This window comes from Leptodactylus fuscus, chromosome 4, assembly GCF_031893055.1.
Source record: "Leptodactylus fuscus isolate aLepFus1 chromosome 4, aLepFus1.hap2, whole genome shotgun sequence".
Classification (NCBI taxonomy): Eukaryota; Metazoa; Chordata; class Amphibia; order Anura; family Leptodactylidae; genus Leptodactylus; species Leptodactylus fuscus.
In genome coordinates this window covers 224,632,973-224,654,729 of record NC_134268.1, presented here as the reverse complement: position 1 = coordinate 224,654,729, position 21,757 = coordinate 224,632,973, and the positions used below count along the sequence as shown (strand labels likewise).

The following is a 21,757-nucleotide window of genomic DNA, read 5'->3' as shown; positions in this document are numbered from 1 at the left end:
GTACAATGTATAGTGTCAGATGGAGGGGCGTAATGTACAATGTATAGTGTCAGATGGAGGGGCGTAATGTACAATGTATAGTGTCAGATGGAGGGGCGTAATGTACAATGTATAGTGTCAGATGGAGGGGAGTAATGTACAATGTATAGCGTCAGATGGAGGGGAGTAATGTACAATGTATAGCGTCAGATGGAGGGGAGTAATGTACAATGTATAGCGTCAGATGGAGGGGCGTAATGTACAATGTATAGCGTCAGATGGAGGGGAGTAATGTACAATGTATAGCGTCAGATGGAGGGGAGTAATGTACAATGTATAGCGTCAGATGGAGGGGAGTAATGTACAATGTATAGAGTCAGATGGAGGGGCGTAATGTACAATGTATAGTGTCAGATGGAGGGGCGTAATGTACAATGTATAGCGTCAGATGGAGGGGCGTAATGTACAATGTATAGCGTCAGATGGAGGGGCGTAATGTACAATGTATAGCGTCAGATGGAGGGGAGTAATGTACAATGTATAGCGTCAGATGGAGGGGAGTAATGTACAATGTATAGCGTCAGATGGAGGGGCGTAATGTACAATGTATAGCGTCAGATGGAGGGGAGTAATGTACAATGTATAGCGTCAGATGGAGGGGCGTAATGTACAATGTATAGCGTCAGATGGAGGGGCGTAATGTACAATGTATAGCGTCAGATGGAGGGGCGTAATGTACAATGTATAGCGTCAGATGGAGGGGCGTAATGTACAATGTATAGCGTCAGATGGAGGGGCGTAATGTACAATGTATAGCGTCAGATGGAGGGGCGTAATGTACAATGTATAGCGTCAGATGGAGGGGCGTAATGTACAATGTATAGCGTCAGATGGAGGGGCGTAATGTACAATGTATAGCGTCAGATGGAGGGGCGTAATGTACAATGTATAGCGTCAGATGGAGGGGCGTAATGTACAATGTATAGCGTCAGATGGAGGGGCGTAATGTACAATGTATAGCGTCAGATGGAGGGGCGTAATGTACAATGTATAGCGTCAGATGGAGGGGCGTAATGTACAATGTATAGCGTCAGATGGAGGGGCGTAATGTACAATGTATAGCGTCAGATGGAGGGGCGTAATGTACAATGTATAGCGTCAGATGGAGGGGCGTAATGTACAATGTATAGCGTCAGATGGAGGGGCGTAATGTACAATGTATAGCGTCAGATGGAGGGGCGTAATGTACAATGTATAGCGTCAGATGGAGGGGCGTAATGTACAATGTATAGCGTCAGATGGAGGGGCGTAATGTACAATGTATAGCGTCAGATGGAGGGGCGTAATGTACAATGTATAGCGTCAGATGGAGGGGCGTAATGTACAATGTATAGCGTCAGATGGAGGGGCGTAATGTACAGTGTATAGCGTCAGATGGAGGGGCGTAATGTACAGTGTATAGTGTCAGATGGAGGGGCGTAATGTACAGTGTATAGTGTCAGATGGAGGGGCGTAATGTACAGTGTATAGTGTCAGATGGAGGGGCGTAATGTACAATGTATAGGGTCAGATGGAGGGGCGTAATGTACAATGTATAGGGTCAGATGGAGGGTGTAATGTACAATATATAGTGTCAGATGGAGGGGCGTAATGTACAATGTATAGGGTCAGATGGAGGGGCGTAATGTACAATGTATAGGGTCAGATGGAGGGGTGTAATGTACAATGTATAGTGTCAGATGGAGGGGCGTAATGTACAATGTATAGTGTCAGATGGAGGGGCGTAATGTACAATGTATAGTGTCAGATGGAGGGGTGTAATGTATATGGCCGAGTGTCAGTACATTGTAATGTAGCAGAAGTGTCTCCAGGTCACAGACTTCACTTTGATTACATTTTCCCTTTAAGAATCAGATCTGCAGATAGACATTACCTGGCATATAGACCAAGCGACAGTTGCATGCTTTCAGGATCAGGCGCGTCTCACAGTCGATGCGACAGGCGGAGATGCTGTAGTTCGTAAAGTAGGGAGATGTAAATGGAGTGTCCTTGCAATCACCCCACGGAGGGGGCAGGTACGTCAGCTGAGGGAGCAGGTGTTAAAGACAAATATTCAGGAGTCTGTGGCTGTAGAGGTGACCCTAGAAGAAAGATAACCAGATAGAGCCCACCACATAGTGTCCTAACCCCCCGGGAAGAATCCTACTAACATTGAGTGGAGATGAGAGAACAGTAAAATATTCCTTTTGAATATCATCTGAATATTGGAAGGAATCTGGAACCCCATTATAGTCTATGGGAGACAATGCTCTGTGTCAGGGGATCCCACCATTCACCTCAGGAGAGTCACCAAGTCCACTATGACCCCCCAGGAAATGATGCAACACCTCTGCAATGTAACTGGGCCAGCAGGGGGCGCATGTCTGGGGGCATCTAACACCCCAAAACCCCTCTATTACCCCACTATCACAGCCTATCAACTACACACTATACACACTCACTACAACCTCTATCACAGTGGGGGGAAATACCTGGAAACCTTCTTTACTCCCCAAATGGAGGGACACAAACCCCAATGTAAGCTCCACAAACATTACCGAGCCCCCCTTTATATCACATTACCCATGACAAGCACAGATGGAATAGACAATGGGAAATCCTTCAGTCCCCCCCTGACCTGTCATTGTGGATGTGTGTGATGTGGGGAGACCTTCCAAAATTCACTATTATGGCCCATAACATGAGCCCGTACAAATGAAGTTCCCGGCCCTTAAGCTGAGCCCAGCAGAGATTGGGGCCCTTCAGGAGACTTCAGCCTCTACCTGCAGAGATTTAGGCCCTTTGGGTGAGTTGAGCCTTGCACCAGCGTGTGTCCCTAAGTTCTGCGCTTTGCACAAAAGTTCCACTTGACCACCGACGCGTGGACAAGTGAATGCGGCCAGGGACGCTACATCTCAATCGTGGCTGAATGTAGTTGAGGCTGGGACCGGGTCGCAAACTGTGGCGGCCTGCCTTGTCTCCCCGCCCAATATTCCTGGCAGGAGTGCTGAAACACCACCCTCCTCCTCCTCCTCCTCCTCCTCCGTTAAATCGACCCCAGCTACGAGCTGAAAACGCTGTAACACTGGCATGGGGAGACGTCAGCAGGCCGTGCAGAAGCTCATCAGCTTGGGGGCCAGACAGCACAGTGCCTCCGAGGTCAGGGATACCATCCTGGCTGAGAAGCCACCCAAGAGAAGCTCCCCCATCGAGGCCACGTTCCTCAATGGTGTTGAGATTTATCAATGTATACGCGGAGGACAAATTTAGTGCGGTTTGCACACTTTGCAAGTCTAAACTGAGTAGGAGCTCTGAAAAGAACAACCTTACCACCTTTTGCGTGCGTTGTCATTTGGAAGGCAAGCACTGGGCTCAGTGGGAGAGAGCAAAAGCAGGACAATCGTCGCCCGGTGTTGCCGCCACTGCCTCGCCCACTGTTTACACCAGCCTGGACACCTGCACATCTGTCTCTGACACTTTGGGGAAAGCCTCTCTGAAAGCCTACTCCTGCGCTGCAACCTCCACCACATCTGCGACCTGTATGGGCTAGTTCACATGGAGGCAAAGAGGCTGATTTTGACAGCGGATTTTGCTTCAAAATCAGCCCCTTTACAATAGTGGTCTATGCAGACTGCTAGCTTTTTTTTTTTTTCTGCTAGCGGATTTTTCTGCAATAGAAGTGAATGGGAGCTTTTTTTTTTTGCAAAAAAAAAGCGACCGAAACAGCTTTTTTTTTCGGCCCATTCACTTTACGGGAGGGGAAAACAGCCTGGCTTTTTTTAAAAGATGTTTTTACAAAAAAAGCTCCAAAAAAAAGTGGAAACTTTTTTTTCAGGACCAAAATAAGCCACACGTAATTTACGTGTGAACTATCCCTAAGTGCTTCAGCACTGGTGTGGGGAGATGTCAGCAGGCCGTGCTGAAGCTGATCAGCTTGGGGGACAGACAGCACAGTGCCTCCGAGGTCAGGGATGCCATCCTGGCTGAGATGGCAATGTTTTTTTCCCTGCTACACCTGGGGCCTGGCATTTTTGCGCCTGTGATAATGGCTGGAACCTGGTAGCAGATTTGCAGCTTGCCAGACTCAAACACCGTCCACACATGACCCACGTTTTCAACTTGTTGGTGCCATGTTTCTTTGAAACCTACACCATTGTGCCTGATATACTGGGCAAAGTGCGGCCATTTCCGTAAGTGAGAACTAGCCTCTGCCAGGCAGAAAACTTCCTGCGCCGCTCTTGTACTTGTAGCTGCAGGATAGGACCTGCGTGTCTCGGCTCTCTGGAGTTACAGACAGATTGGGGGCCCTGCATTTTAAGTTTATGCCCCATTCAGCTTCAGCCCATAAACAGAGATGTTGTTTTGTGCCCCTTAGCTCCAATTCAGCCGCGCCACCCCCAGGATTAATCCTTTTACCTCCCCTCTTTTGTAGTTGTCACTTGCCCCAGCGGCGTATACAGTGTCAGGCCCAGCATTCAGCTTCAGCCCATAAGCAGAGATGCAATTTTATATTTAGCTGTATACCCATACCTCCCAACAAGAGGGACAAAATGTGCGGAGCGCATAGCGTGCCGCTGCAAATTTAGCTCCGCCCACTTTACGTTGACTCCGCCCATTCTCATTCATTTTTCATGTGCCCCCACACAGTATAATCCTCCTACAATCACCCCTACATTATCTGTCCCCACATTATAATGTCCCTTCCTACTGCCCCACAGTATTAGCTCCCTCTCCTGGTGCTCCAGTATAAACATGAAACTGGAGCAGCTGGAGGGCACATTAGCAATGGGGGTAGTTGGAGGGGGCAATAAATTAATGGCAACTGACGTGGGACATAAAATGAGGGCAACTAAAGGGGGGCATTAAACTCAGGCAGCTGGAAGCAGACATTAAACCGTAGGTATAGCTGGAGGGTGACATTAAACTGGGGGCAACTATAGCAGACAGGTCCCCCTCCAGCTATTCCCACAGTTAATGCCCCCTCCAGGTGTTCCCAGTTTAATGTCACCCCAGTTTAAGTGCCCCCTTCATCTGCCCCCAGTTTCATGTCATCCTCTCCATCTCTACCCTCCAGTATAATGATACAGACAGACACTCACACTCTCTCCATCTTGCATCTCACCTCCCCTCCACCCTGTCAGTACCTCACATGCCGTCTCTTCATCTCTTCACTGCACGGGACACTGACACGCCCACCTAGTCACATGACCGTGTGATGTCACACAAGGTCCTTCTACAATAGTGAAACGTCCCAACGATCACCAGAGACTTTTATCTGTTGATCAGAGGAATGATTTTTTAGTAAGACATTAAAGGGACAGAGCGGGACATGCAGGGGGCTGGGCGGGACCGGGGCAGGAAAGCGTGAGTGTCCCGCCAAATGCGGGGAGACACTTGGGAGGTATGGTATACCACTTTTATTTGGGAGTGGACTACAACCAGGAAAGCTGGATTCAGCGTATATACTGTATATATATATACTACACACAGATTGTCTGTCTGTATACCACTTTGCCGTTTGGGGGGGACACACCGTGGAAAGCTGGGTTGAGTGTATATGGACTCCTCTCCCTGTAGTATATAGCTCTGAGCAGAGCTGCCGTTGTTCTTCGGTTCCCCTGCCTATCTGAAGCTAATCCTCTCCGGCCCTCAGCAGCACGTCTCTCCTTATCTCTCCAAGCCGCAAAATGAAACAAAGATGGCGGCAGCCGTTCTTATGAATGGGAGGTCACATGTTTTCGGCAGCCAATGGGTTTTTTCAATTTTTCTCACTGCCCCCATTGTCGTAGTTCCTGTCCCACCTCCCCTGCACAGTTATCGGTTCAAAAAATGCGCCAGAAAAGGTGGGAGGGGACACAAATTTTTACTGAGTATGCGGCCTAGTATTTGATTGGGAACGAATATCCCGGACGGTCTGATATTGGATGGAATACCTATTCAATTAAACGGGGTTCACTCATCTCTAACATTGAGCCCTCGACTCCGAAGCCACGAGCAGTTTGGTGAAGATATTTTGATTTGGACTCAGGGTCCTTATTGGCTGAATCAAATGGGGTTGGGGAGTTTCCGAAACCTTCCAGGATAATATCTCAAGACACTGACTATCATCTTCATCACTTACACATAAGGAGAATGATGTGGATGGGATTTCAGGCCACACAAGGTCACCTTGAGGACACTTTGTCATCAGTAGTGCAGCCTCATCACCTGTAAGACAAAGACGTGTTCTCCCGATTCTTGACTTGTCGGTGTCTTCACACTGGGTAATGACTTCTTCGTCTGACACAATATAGAGGTCACTGATAGGAAAGGATACCTGCTGCTGCTGACAGGACACAAATGTCTGGAACCCAGGGGCAACACCAAAACCCAGCTGACCGATGTAAGGTGGCTCATCCTGACTGTGAATCTGAACCTTCACCCCAGCCTCCAGAAGAGAATCACCTGTCCAAAACAGGATGAGAAGAAAAGAGACCTTTATGAAGAAGAGGTCATGGCATCTAATGGTCTACTGGTACATGGACTTAGTAATGTCATCTGATGGTCTCCTACAGATACATAGTCATAATCATGTCTTATAATGACCTTCTGTCATCTAGTGGTCTCCTGTAGGTACAAAGTCATCTGCAAGTCCTCCACTGGTCTCCTACAGATACAAGACCATCATCATGTTATAGAAGGGTCTCCTGCAGATACAAGACCATCATCATGTTATAGAAGGGTCTCCTGCAGATACAAGACCATCGTCATGTTATAGAAGGGTCTCCTGTAGATACAAGACCATCGTCATGTTATAGAAGGGTCTCCTGCAGATACAAGACCATCGTCATGTTATAGAAGGGTCTCCTGCAGATACAAGACCATCGTCATGTTATAGAAGGGTCTCCTGTAGATACAAGGTCACCATCAAGTAATCCAGTGGTCTCTTACATATACAACGTTGTCATCATGTCTTCTAATGGTCTCTACAGATACAAGGTCACCATTAGGTCTTCTCCACACATAATGGTCTCCTATAGATACAAGGTCACCATTAGGTCTTCTCCACACATAATGGTCTCCTATAGATACAAGGTCACCATTAGGTCTTCTCCACCCGTCACCACACAGAATGGTCTCCTACAGATACAAGGTCACCATTAGGTCTTCTCCACCGTTCATTACACATAATGGTCTCCTACAGGTACATGGTCACCATAAGATCGTCTCCACCCGTCACCACACATAATGGTCTCCTACACGTACATGGTCACCATAAGATCTTCTCCATCCGTCACCACACAGAATGGTCTCCTACAGATACAAGGTCACCATTAGGTCTTCTCCACCCTTCACCACACATAATGGTCTCCTACAGATACAAGGTCACCGTTAGGTCTTCTCCACCCTTCACCACACATAATGGTCTCCTACAGATACAAGGTCACCATTAGGTCTTCTCCACCCTTCACCACACATAATGGTCTCCTACAGATACAAGGTCACCGTTAGGTCTTCTCCACCCTTCACCACACATAATGGTCTCCTACAGATCCTCTTTATTGAAGACTCCTAATGTGTACAGACAAACCTCACCTGCACAGGTAGTGACTCACCTGAGTTCTCAAACACAGGGATGTACTCATCCTGCTGAATGTCCAGCATCAGTTCGAGGCCATTCCCGGTGCCCCCCTTTAGGGTGTAGAGCAGCTCGAACCCTTCCTTCCCAGAATTAAATGTGTAGCACTTCCCGTTACTCGTGTACTCCTGAAACACAAGAGTCAATGCAAGGTCCTCAGTGTCCAAATGGGTCAGAAGCATTGAGAGGACTGGCGGGGGCAGAGACCTCTCAGCGGTATAATGGGGAGGGGGTGCTAGTAATACAAAACCTATACACTAGGAGATCATATACTGTGCTTTGCCCCTTCCCCACTATTGAGTCTTTGGCCTTCTTATTGGTTTCTGGTTGTTTTAGGGATTGAATCAGGAGGTCACCTGAGGGCATAGGTCATATCATTGGGGGGGTCCGCTGGGGGGGCCCTTCTATGTAAGATTTCCAACAGGCCCCCCAATGAGTCTGTGCGGGCTCCAGGCAGCCGGGGGTTAATCCTCTGGGCACTTTAGTGTTAACTCTGATGATAATTGCTTTTCCTGAAACATCAGTATTGAGCGAAGGCGAGAAAGTGCAGCGCGGGCCCCTGGGGGGAATCGGGTGTAGGGGACCGGAGGTGTCACATTCACTGCAGGACATTAGCGAAATACAAGACGAGAGCAGGACGTGCAGCGCCAGATACGGGACATGTCTGTGCAAGGCCTGGACAATGGTGGCACGAGGCAGGGGGCATCGTCACAAGAGACCCCCACCTTACACGCCTTGGTCCCGTGGACTGCTACGTGTCACCACAAGGCACAGCAGAAAGCCAAAGACAGGGCTGGGCAAAAGTTTTAGGCAGGTATGGGGAAAATGGTGACTAGTAAATCCCCTCAGTGTTTGGTGTGACCTTTGCCTTCTTCTCTGTACAGGACTGGGCAGGGAGGCTGTTGTTGCCGCCATCTTGGAGAAGTAAGCCCAGGTCTCCTCATGTCATCCCAGACAGACTGGACTGTATATGTGGGGGCCGGACGATCACTTCCAGGACTCCTCCTACAAAGGGGAAAGGTCACACCAAATAATAAAGGGGGGGATACAATTCTCTTTTCTTCATTCAGTTCATAAAATAAGCGATTCACTCTTCTATTTCTGATCATATTCTTAGTGTACATCACTTTAGCCTCACCTGCCTAAAACTTATGCACAGCACTGCAGTACAGCTCCCTGGTTACACTCCCTCACATGACATGATATCTTATATTTAATGACTACTCCCTCTGGCCGTCCTCCCTCACCAGCCGGGCCCATCTGGTGACCATAGTGGTCTATTATATGTATATTATATGTAGTCTATTATATGTATATTATATGTAGTCTATTATATGTATATTATATGTAGTCTATTATATGTATATTATATGTAGTCTATTATATGTATATTATATGTAGTCTATTATATGTATATTATATGTAGTCTATTATATGTATATTATATGTAGTCTATTATATGTATATTATATGTAGTCTATTATATGTATATTATATGTAGCAGTATATGTAGTCTATTATATGTATATTATATGTATATTATATGTAGTCTATTATATGTATATTATATGTAGTCTATTATATGTATATTATATGTAGTCTATTATATGTATATTATATGTAGTCTATTATATGTATATTATATGTAGCAGTATATGTAGTCTATTATATGTATATTATATGTATATCATATGTAGTCTATTATATGTATATTATATGTAGTCTATTATATGTATATTATATGTAGTCTATTATATGTATATTATATGTAGTCTATTATATGTATATTACATGTAGCGGTATATGTAGTCTATTATATGTATATTACATGTAGTGGTATATGTAGTCTATTATATGTATATTATATGTAGTCTATTATATGTATATTACATGTAGCAGTATATGTAGTCTATTATATGTATATTACATGTAGCGGTATATGTAGTCTATTATATGTATATTATATGTAGCAGTATATGTAGTCTATTATATGTATATTATATGTATATTATATGTAGCAGTATATGTAGTCTATTATATGTATATAACATGTAGCAGTATATGTAGTCTATTATATGTATATTATATGTAGTCTATTATATGTATATTATATGTAGTCTATTATATGTATATTATATGTAGTCTATTATATGTATATTATATGTAGTCTATTATATGTATATTACATGTAGCGGTATATGTAGTCTATTATATGTATATTATATGTAGTCTATTATATGTATATTATATGTAGTCTATTATATGTATATTATATGTAGTCTATTATATGTATATTATATGTAGTCTATTATATGTATATTATATGTAGTCTATTATATGTATATTACATGTAGCGGTATATGTAGTCTATTATATGTATATTACATGTAGTCTATTATATGTATATTACATGTAGCAGTATATGTAGTCTATTATATGTATATTACATGTAGCGGTATATGTATTCTATTATATGTAGCGGTATATGTAGTCTATTATATGTATATTATATGTAGCAGTATATGTAGTCTATTATATGTATATTATATGTATATTATATGTAGCAGTATATGTAGTCTATTATATGTATATTACATGTAGCGGTATATGTATTCTATTATATGTATATTATATGTAGTCTATTATATGTATATTATATGTATATTATATGTAGCGGTATATGTAGTCTATTATATGTATATTATATGTAGTCTATTATATGTATATTACATGTAGCAGTATATGTATTCTATTATATGTATATTATATGTATATTACATGTAGCGGTATATGTATTCTATTATATGTATATTATATGTAGTCTATTATATGTATAGTATATGTAGCAGTATATGTAGTCTATTATATGTATATTATATGTAGTCTATTATATGTATATTACATGTAGCAGTATATGTATTCTATTATATGTATATTATATGTATATTACATGTAGCGGTATATGTATTCTATTATATGTATATTATATGTAGTCTATTATATGTATATTATATGTAGCGGTATATGTAGTCTATTATATGTATATTACATGTAGCAGTATATGTAGTCTATTATATGTATATTACATGTAGTCTATTATATGTATATTATATGTAGTCTATTATATGTATATTATATGTAGCAGTATATGTAGTCTATTATATGTATATTACATGTAGCAGTATATGTAGTCTATTATATGTATATTATATGTAGTCTATTATATGTATATTACATATAGCGGTATATGTAGTCTATTATATGTATATTATATGTAGTCTATTATATGTGTATTACATGTAGCAGTATATGTAGTCTATTATATGTATATTACATGTAGCGGTATATGTAGTCTATTATATGTATATTACATGTAGCGGTATATGTAGTCTATTATATGTATATTACATGTAGCAGTATATGTATTCTATTATATGTATATTATATGTAGTCTATTATATGTATATTACATGTAGTCTATTATATGTATATTATATGTAGTCTATTATATGTATATTATATGTAGCAGTATATGTAGTCTATTATATGTATATTACATGTAGCAGTATATGTAGTCTATTATATGTATATTATATGTAGTCTATTATATGTATATTACATATAGCGGTATATGTAGTCTATTATATGTATATTATATGTAGTCTATTATATGTATATTACATATAGCGGTATATGTAGTCTATTATATGTATATTATATGTAGCAGTATATGTAGTCTATTATATGTGTATTACATGTAGCAGTATATGTAGTCTATTATATGTATATTACATGTAGCGGTATATGTAGTCTATTATATGTATATTACATGTAGCGGTATATGTAGTCTGTTATATGTATATTACATATAGCGGTATATGTAGTCTATTATATGTATATTATATGTAGCAGTATATGTATATTATATGTAGTCTATTATATGTATATTATATGTAGTCTATTATATGTATATTATATGTAGTCTATTATATGTATATTATATGTAGTCTATTATATGTATATTATATGTAGTCTATTATATGTATATTATATGTAGTCTATTATATGTATATTATATGTAGCGGTATATGTAGTCTATTATATGTATATTACATGTAGCGGTATATGTAGTCTATTATATGTATATTACATGTAGCGGTATATGTAGTCTATTATATGTATATTATATGTAGCAGTATATGTATATTATATGTAGTCTATTATATGTATATTATATGTAGTCTATTATATGTATATTATATGTAGCAGTATATGTAGTCTATTATATGTATATTATATGTAGTCTATTATATGTATATTACATGTAGCGGTATCTGTATTCTATTATATGTATATTATATGTAGTCTATTATATGTATATTACATGTAGCGGTATATGTAGTCTATTATATGTATATTATATGTATATTATATGTAGTCTGTTATAGCACTGTGGCTGTCACTGTTATGGGGCACTGTGGCTGTCAATGTTATGGGGCACTGTGGCTGTCACTGTTATGGGGCACTGTGGCTGTCACTGTTATGGGGCACTGGATGGGGCACTGTGGCTGTCACTGTTATGGGGCACTGGGGCTGTCACTGTTATGGAGCATTGTGGCTGTCACTGTTATGGGGTCCTGTGGATGTCACTGTTATGGGGCACTGGGGCTGTCACTGTTATGGGGCACTGTGGCTGTCACTGTTATGGGGCACTGGGGCTGTCACTGTTATGGGGCTCTGGGGCTGTCACTGTTATGGGGTCCTTTGGCTGTCACTGTTATGGGGTCCTGTGGATGTCACTGTTATGGGGTCCTGTGGCTGTCACTGTTATGGGGTCCTGTGGATGTCACTGTTATGGGGTCCTGTGGCTGTCACTGTTATGGGGCACTGGGGCTGTCACTGTTATGGGGCTCTGGGGCTGTCACTGTTATGGGGTCCTTTGGCTGTCACTGTTATGGGGTCCTGTGGATGTCACTGTTATGGGGTCCTGTGGCTGTCACTGTTATGGGGCACTGGGGCTGTCACTGTTATGGGGCACTGGGGCTGTCACTGTTATGGAGCACTGGGGCTGTCACTGTTATGGGGCACTGGGGCTGTCACTGTTATGGGGTCCTTTGGCTGTCACTGTTATGGGGCACTGGGGCTGTCACTGTTATGGGGCACTGTGCCTGTCACTGTTATGGGGTCCTGTGGATGTCAATGTTATGGGGCACTGGGGCTGTCACTGTTATGGGGCACTGTGGCTGTCACTGTTATGGAGCACTGGGGCTGTCACTGTTATGGGGTCCTGTGGCTGTTACTGTTATGGGGTCCTGTGGCTGTCACTGTTATGGGGTCCTGTGGCTGTCACTGTTATGGGGTCCTGTGGCTGTCACTGTTATGGGGCACTGGGGCTGTCACTGTTATGGGGCACTGTGGCTGTCACTGTTATGGGGTCCTGTGGCTGTCACTGTTATGGGGCACTGTGGCTGTCACTGTTATGGGGCACTGGGGCTGTCACTGTTATGGGGCACTGTGGCTGTCACTGTTATGGGGTACTTTGGCTGTCACTGTGATGGGGTCCTGTGGATGTCACTGTTATGGGGCACTGGGGCTGTCACTGTTATGGGGTCCTGTGGCTGTCACTGTTATGGGGCACTGTGGCTGTCACTATTATGGGGCACTGTGGCTGTCACTGTTATGGGGCACTGTGGCTGTCACTGTTATGGGGCACTGGGGCTGTCACTGTTATGGAGCACTGGGGCTATCACTGTTATGGGGCACTGGGGCTGTCACTGTTATGGGGCACTGGGGCTGTCACTGTTATGGGGCTCTGGGGCTGTCACTGTTATGGGGCTCTGGGGCTGTCACTGTTATGGGGCACTGGGGCTGTCACTGTTATGGGGTCCTGTGGATGTCACTGTTATGGGGCACTGGGGCTGTCACTGTTATGGGGTCCTGTGGCTGTCACTGTTATGGGGCACTGTGGCTGTCACTATTATGGGGCACTGTGGCTGTCACTGTTATGGGGCACTGTGGCTGTCACTGTTATGGGGCACTGGGGCTGTCACTGTTATGGAGCACTGGGGCTATCACTGTTATGGGGCACTGTGGCTGTCACTGTTATGGGGCACTGGGGCTGTCACTGTTATGGGGCTCTGGGGCTGTCACTGTTATGGGGCTCTGGGGCTGTCACTGTTATGGGGCACTGGGGCTGTCACTGTTATGGGGTCCTGTGGATGTCACTGTTATGGGGTCCTGTGGCTGTCACTGTTATGGGGTCCTGTGGATGTCACTGTTATGGGGTCCTGTGGCTGTCACTGTTATGGGGCACTGGGGCTGTCACTGTTATGGGGCTCTGGGGCTGTCACTGTTATGGGGTCCTTTGGCTGTCACTGTTATGGGGTCCTGTGGATGTCACTGTTATGGGGTCCTGTGGCTGTCACTGTTATGGGGCACTGGGGCTGTCACTGTTATGGGGCACTGGGGCTGTCACTGTTATGGAGCACTGTGGCTGTCACTGTTATGGGGTCCTGTGGATGTCACTGTTATGGGGTCCTGTGGATGTCACTGTTATGGGGTCCTGTGGCTGTCACTGTTATGGGGTCCTGTGGCTGTCACTGTTATGGGGTCCTGTGGATGTCACTGTTATGGGGCACTGGGGCTGTCACTGTTATGGGGCACTGTGGCTGTCACTGTTATGGGGCACTGGGGCTGTCACTGTTATGGGGCACTGGGGCTGTCACTGTTATGGGGTCCTTTGGCTGTCACTGTTATGGGGCACTGGGGCTGTCACTGTTATGGGGTCCTGTGGATGTCACTGTTATGGGGCACTGGGGCTGTCACTGTTATGGAGCACTGGGGCTGTCACTGTTATGGGGTCCTGTGGCTGTTACTGTTATGGGGTCCTGTGGCTGTCACTGTTATGGGGTCCTGTGGCTGTCACTGTTATGGGGTCCTGTGGCTGTCACTGTTATGGGGTCCTTTGGCTGTCACTGTGATGGGGTCCTGTGGATGTCACTGTTATGGGGCACTGGGGCTGTCACTGTTATGGGGTCCTGTGGCTGTCACTGTTTTGGGGCACTGTGGCTGTCACTATTATGGGGCACTGTGGCTGTCACTGTTATGGGGCACTGTGGCTGTCACTGTTATGGGGTCCTGTGGCTGTCACTGTTATGGGGCACTGTGGCTGTCACTATTATGGGGCACTGGGGCTGTCACTGTTATGGGGCTCTGGGGCTGTCACTGTTATGGGGCTCTGGTGCTGTCACTGTTATGGGGTCCTTTGGCTGTCACTGTTATGGGGCACTGGGGCTGTCACTGTTATGGGGCACTGGGGCTGTCACTGTTATGGGGCACTGTGGCTGTCACTGTTATGGGGTCCTGTGGATGTCACTGTTATGGGGCACTGGGGCTGTCACTGTTATGGGGCACTGGGGCTGTCACTGTTATGGGGCACTGTGGCTGTCACTGTTATGGGGTCCTTTGGCTGTCACTGTGATGGGGTCCTGTGGATGTCACTGTTATGGGGCACTGGGGCTGTCACTGTTATGGGGTCCTGTGGCTGTCACTGTTTTGGGGCACTGTGGCTGTCACTGTTATGGGGCACTGTGGCTGTCACTGTTATGGGGCACTGGGGCTATCACTGTTATGGGGCACTGTGGCTGTCACTGTTATGGGGTCCTGTGGCTGTCACTGTTATGGGGCACTGTGGCTGTCACTATTATGGGGCACTGGGGCTGTCACTGTTATGGGGCTCTGGGGCTGTCACTGTTATGGGGCTCTGGGGCTGTCACTGTTATGGGGTCCTTTGGCTGTCACTGTTATGGGGCTCTGGGGCTGTCACTGTTATGGGGTCTTTTGGCTGTCACTGTTATGGGGTCCTGTGGATGTCACTGTTATGGGGCACTGTGGCTGTCACTGTTATGGGGCTCTGTGGCTGTCACTGTTATGGGGTCCTGTGGCTGTCACTGTTATGGGGCACTGGGGCTGTCACTGTTATGGGGCTCTGGGGCTGTCACTGTTATGGGGCTCTGGGGCTTTCACTGTTATGGGGCACTGGGGCTGTCACTGTTATGGGGTCCTGTGGATGTCACTGTTATGGGGTCCTGTGGCTGTCACTGTTATGGGGCACTGTGGCTGTCACTGTTATGGGGCACTGTGGCTGTCACTGTTATGGGGCACTGTGGCTGTCACTGTTATGGGGCACTGGGGCTGTCACTGTTATGGGGCACTGGGGCTGTCACTGTTATGGGGCACTGGGGCTGTCACTGTTATGGGGCTCTGGGGTTGTCACTGTTATGGGGTCCTTTGGCTGTCACTGTTATGGGGTCCTGTGGATGTCACTGTTATGGGGTCCTGTGGATGTCACTGTTATGGGGTCCTGTGGCTGTCACTGTTATGGGGCACTGGGGCTGTCACTGTTATGGGGTCCTGTGGATGTCACTGTTATGGGGTCCTGTGGCTGTCACTGTTATGGGGCACTGGGGCTGTCACTGTTATGGGGTCCTGTGGATGTCACTGTTATGGGGCACTGTGGCTGTCACTGTTATGGGGCACTGTGGCTGTCACTGTTATGGGGTCCTGTGGCTGTCACTGTTATGGGGCACTGGGGCTGTCACTGTTATGGGGCACTGTGGCTGTCACTGTTATGGGGCACTGGGGCTGTCACTGTTATGGGGCACTGGGGCTGTCACTGTTATGGGGCACTGTGGCTGTCACTGTTATGGGGTCCTGTGGATGTCACTGTTATGGGGCACTGGGGCTGTCACTGTTATGGGGCACTGGGGCTGTCACTGTTATGGGGCACTGGGGCTGTCACTGTTATGGGGCACTGGGGCTGTCACTGTTATGGGGTCCTTTGGCTGTCACTGTTATGGGGTCCTGTGGATGTCACTGTTATGGGGCACTGGGGCTGTCACTGTTATGGGGCACTGGGGCTGTCACTGTTATGGGGCACTGGGGCTGTCACTGTTATGGGGTCCTTTGGCTGTCACTGTTATGGGGTCCTGTGGATGTCACTGTTATGGGGTCCTTTGGCTGTCACTGTTATGGGGTCCTGTGGATGTCACTGTTATGGGGCACTGGGGCTGTCACTGCTATGGGGCACTGGGGCTGTCACTGTTATGGGGCACTGGGGCTGTCACTGTTATGGGGCTCTCCAGATTATTACATCAGTTGATTCTCTGTTTCTATTTTCCTTCCGCTCTGATGTCCTCGCAGTCGGGACACATGGAAATCATCAAACAAATAGTCTGAGAAACATGCAAAAAGAAAAGCCGTAATATAATATTATCATGTCAGGAGGGGGGGGGGGTGATATATGCAGGGCAGGCGAAGATCCAGATCTACCCGAAATGCTGAGCAGGAAGACTCAATATACATCCATATGTCTGATACGTAATATAATGATATGGTAATGATTTAATAGATGGTCACTGATATATATCATGTATATTAGTAGCTCAATAAATTAGAATATCATCCCCAAATTTATTTATTTATTTATTTTTTTTAGTACTTCAATTCCTAAAGTGACCCCCATATATTATATTATACAGTCACCCTATATATTATATTATATTATATTATACAGTCACCCTATATATTATATTATATTATATTATACAGTCACCCCCATATATTATATTGTATTATATTATACAGTCACCCCCATATATTATATTGTATTATATTATACAGTCATCCCCATATATTATATTGTATTATATTATACAGTCACCGCCATATATTATATTGTATTATATTATACAGTCACCGCCATATATTATATTGTATTATATTATACAGTCACCCCCATATATTATATTGTATTATATTATACAGTCACCGCCATATATTATATTGTATTATATTATACAGTCACCCCCATATATTATATTGTATTATATTATACAATCACCCCATATATTATATTGTATTATATTATACCGTCACCCCCATATATTATACTGTATTATATTATACAGTCACCCCCACAGTGACCTGTGAGGTCCTCCTGTGAGCCCAGCTCCACCAGTGACGTGTGAGGTCCTCCTCTGAGCCCAGCTCCACCAGTGACCTGTGAGGTCCTCCTGTGAGCCCAGCTCCACCAGTGACCTGTGAGGTTCTCCTGTGAGCCCAGCTCCACCAGTGACCTGTGAGGTTCTCCTGTGATATCAGCTCCACCAGTGACCTGTGAGGTTCTCCTGTGAGCCCAGCTCTACCAGTGACCTGTGAGGTTCTCCTGTGAGCCCAGCTCTACCAGTGACCTGTGAGGTTCTCCTGTGAGCCCAGCTCTACCAGTGACCTGTGAGGTTCTCCTGTGAGCCCAGCTCTACCAGTGACCTGTGAGGTTCTCCTGTGAGCCCAGCTCTACCAGTCACCTGTGAGGTTCTCCTATGAGCCCAGCTCCACCAGTGACATGTGAGGTTCTCCTGTGAGCCCATGTCTACCAGTGACTTGTGAGGTCCTCCTGTGAGCCCAGCTTTACCAGTGACCTGTGAGGTTCTCCTGTGAGCCCAGCTCTACCAGTGACCTGTGAGGTTCTCCTGTGAGCCCAGCTCTACCAGTGACCTGTGAGGTTCTCCTGTGAGCCCAGCTCCACCAGTGACCTGTGAGGTTCTCCTGTGAGCCCATGTCTACCAGTGACTTGTGAGGTCCTCCTGTGAGCCCAGCTTTACCAGTGACCTGTGAGGTTCTCCTGTGAGCCCAGCTCTACCAGTGACCTGTGAGGTTCTCCTGTGAGCCCAGCTCTACCAGTGACCTGTGAGGTTCTCCTGTGAGCCCAGCTCCACCAGTGACCTGTGAGGTTCTCCTGTGAGCCCATGTCTACCAGTGACGTGTGAGGTTCTCCTGTGACCCCAGCTCTACCAGTGACCTGTGAGGTTCTCCTGTGAGCCCAGCTCTACCAGTGACCTGTGAGGTTCTCCTGTGAGCCCAGCTCCACCAGTGACCTGTGAGGTTCTCCTGTGAGCCCATGTCTACCAGTGACGTGTGAGGTTCTCCTGTGACCCCAGCTCTACCAGTGACCTGTGAGGTTCTCCTATGAGCCCAGCTCTACCAGTGACCTGTGAGGTTCTCCTATGAGCCCAGCTCTACCAGTGACATGTGAGGTTCTCCTATGAGCCCAGCTCTACCAGTGACATGTGAGGTTCTCCTATGAGCCCAGCTCTACCAGTGACCTGTGAGGTTCTCCTGTGAGCCCAGCTCTACCAGTGACCTGTGAGGTTCTCCTATGAGCCCAGCTCTACCAGTGACCTGTGAGGTTCTCCTGTGAGCCCAGCTCCACCAGTGACCTGTGAAGTTCTCCTGTGAGCCCAGCTCCACCAGTGACATGTGAGGTTCTCCTGTGAGCCCAGCTCTACCAGTGACCTGAGAGGTTCTCCTGTGAGCCCAGCTCTACCAGTCACCTGTGAGGTTCTCCTATGAGCCCAGCTCCACCAGTGACATGTGAGGTTCTCCTGTGAGCCCATGTCTACCAGTGACTGTGAGGATCTCCTTTGACTCCAATCTGTACAAACATTATAGATCTTAGACCAGGGAATTTTGCCCTAATTTACGTTTGAGATACAGGACCTCAGGATTCAGTGTGACTACCATAGTCAAGAAATATCATATATTGATGGCAATGACGTGGGTTGTAGTGTTGACCATGTTTCTGTATGCTGGCCATATCCTAGATATCTAGTGACATGGAGACTTAGCATTCTCACTCTGCCTGTAGTTGATTCTTGGATTTTGGCCAGGATATCGCAGGGTAGGCCTTATATTCAGACGGGCATCCTCTTATCTGGATCAGCGATCCAGTGACAGATTTTCAGACAGACCATATTTTATGGGTTTTATCTTAGGGAGGTTTTCTGGATTTTGCTGGAGATTCCTGCATTGAGTTTAGAGAATGGAGATGTGTCAGGTGGCTGCTTGTAAAGTCTCCATCACTGGGCACCATAACACATTTTTCACAGAACTTCCAAAAGAATAAACTAAACTTTTTAGAAAATTGTTCTCTCATGTAAGCAAGTCTAAGACAAAGATATTCCCCAAGCGGCAAGTTCACCGACACAGGTGAGACAGCGGCAGATGTCCCCTGATACAAGAAGACGGATGTGGGAATACGGTGTCTTAACCCTCTGCCAAATTCATCAGACACATCATCCACCAGTCCTCAGTGACCGAGAGGACGCCCCTGACACACAGGTACCATTAGTAATGCTTATGTCTGGGGTCGCCTTCACGGCATCACTAGGTGTCCACCCCAGAAGATGAGGCGTTCCTCCTACTGAGATCTCTTCTCTCTGTGACTGTCCTACACATCTGTACAGGGTTTGCAGGAATCCATCGGCTGGCTAATGAAGTTTCTGCAATAAATCTGTTGCGTGTATATGTCCTTAGATTTCTGAGAATACATAATTCCCATGATAAGGAGGATGGACCCTGGGGGTCACACAAGCCCCGATTCTGCAGGTCGGAGATGTCACAGGTCAGAAGGCTTTGCAGGGCAGTGAGGTCTCTCAGAAACACTCAACCCAGCAATGTCTTCTCCTGGATGGAGTGCAACCCCCTCTACAAACTACAGGGGGCAGGCAATAGCATCAACAGCTAGAGACAAATGATAGGAACCTGCAGGATAGCAGGGATTAGACATCCACCCCTAGAGAAGCCCTTCTACCTGAGACTCTCACCACAGTGACTGGATTGGTGACACTCACCACAGAGAAGTTCCCGGGTCCACACTCTCGGTTCCGATAGCGACAGTCTAGGATCATGTCCTCCATATTGTGCCCTGCCCGCTCGTAGAATTCTCTGAGTGAGAAGGGTCTGTCGGGCTCGCTGGTGTTTTGTATCATGTCCTTCAGCTCATCCATGTGATCCTGTAGACCCAGCATGTCCCCCATAAATTCGAGGTCCTGCCTGTTTAGCTGTGACAGGCGGAACTTGTTGTAATTGCAGATGGTGATGGCCGGGAATTTCATCAGGCTGCTCTCCATTTCGTCCAGAGTGGTAACATGGTGGTACTCTGAGTAATATATGATCCGATCGGCCACTTGGAAGAGGAAGCAACCAAGCGAAGACAGAAAGGCGCACGCCCAAAACACCCGTCTCGGGGTCACCCCACCTGGCAGGAATACATGGCTGATCCCATGAAGGGTTGAGTTACTGGCAAACACGGTGAGATCTGAAGCCTTCTGGTTGTTCTCTTCTTCCTCATCAGGTGGAGGCTTCAGAATATCCATAAGAAGTCAGGTCTAGGACAAGGACTTGGAGAAGTTGGAGGACCAGGCACTCCCGTCTCTCTCACGGCTGGGACTGTAAGTTAGTAGGATGCTTGCTGCAGATGGGAGGAGGACGCCCAGGTGTCTGATGGGAGGCTTGGGAAGTTTAGACGAGTCTGTGGCTGGGCGAGGAGGGGGCGATGCTATTAGAGGAGAGGATGAGGACCACAGAAAGCACAGCAAGCAAAATAATGGATCCCAACGAAACCAAATACCATCAGTCCAGAGGGAGAGAGCAGGAGGGAGGGGCGCGAGACCGAATGTGAGAGAGGCAGTGAGAGGAAAGAGACAGAGAGAAGGAGACAACAAGATGGGAAATAAGCACCGAGCCCTGACCCTGAGGAGAGGACTATATATATCTATAATACATAGTGTATGACACTGTCAGGGCTCCTAGGACTATATATATCTATAATACATAGTGTATGACACTGTCAGGGCTCCTAGGACTATATATATCTATAATACATAGTGTATGACACTGTCAGGGCTCCTAGGACTATATATATGTATAATACATAGTGTATGACACTGTCAGGACTCCTAGGACTATATATATATCTATAATACATAGTGTATGACACTGTCAGGGCTCCTAGGACTATATATATCTATAATACATAGTGTATGACACTGTCAGGGCTCCTAGGACTATATATATGTATAATACATAGTGTATGACACTGTCAGGACTCCTAGGACTATATATATATCTATAATACATAGTGTATGACACTGTCAGGACTCCTAGGACTATATATATATCTATAATACATAGTGTATGACACTGTCAGGGCTCCTAGGACTATATATATCTATAATACATAGTGTATGACACTGTCAGGGCTCCTAGGACTATATATATGTA

At 45.7% G+C, this 21,757-nt stretch overlaps 1 protein-coding gene across 1 annotated transcript in view; it reads right to left on the bottom strand.

Moving 5' to 3' along the window:
* LOC142201065 (acid-sensing ion channel 1C-like) overlaps positions 1-20,850 on the bottom strand; it is a 37,780-nt gene extending 16,930 nt beyond the window's left edge. Inside the window, exons 1-4 of the mRNA XM_075271894.1 lie at positions 20,326-20,850; positions 7,614-7,764; positions 6,335-6,462; positions 1,913-2,063 (exon numbers count right to left, since the gene is read on the bottom strand). Of these exons, the coding sequence (XP_075127995.1) occupies positions 1,913-2,063; positions 6,335-6,462; positions 7,614-7,764; positions 20,326-20,850 (955 nt within the window). The remainder of the gene's footprint in view (positions 1-1,912; positions 2,064-6,334; positions 6,463-7,613; positions 7,765-20,325) is intronic.
* Between the last annotated feature and the right edge of the window lie 907 nt (positions 20,851-21,757).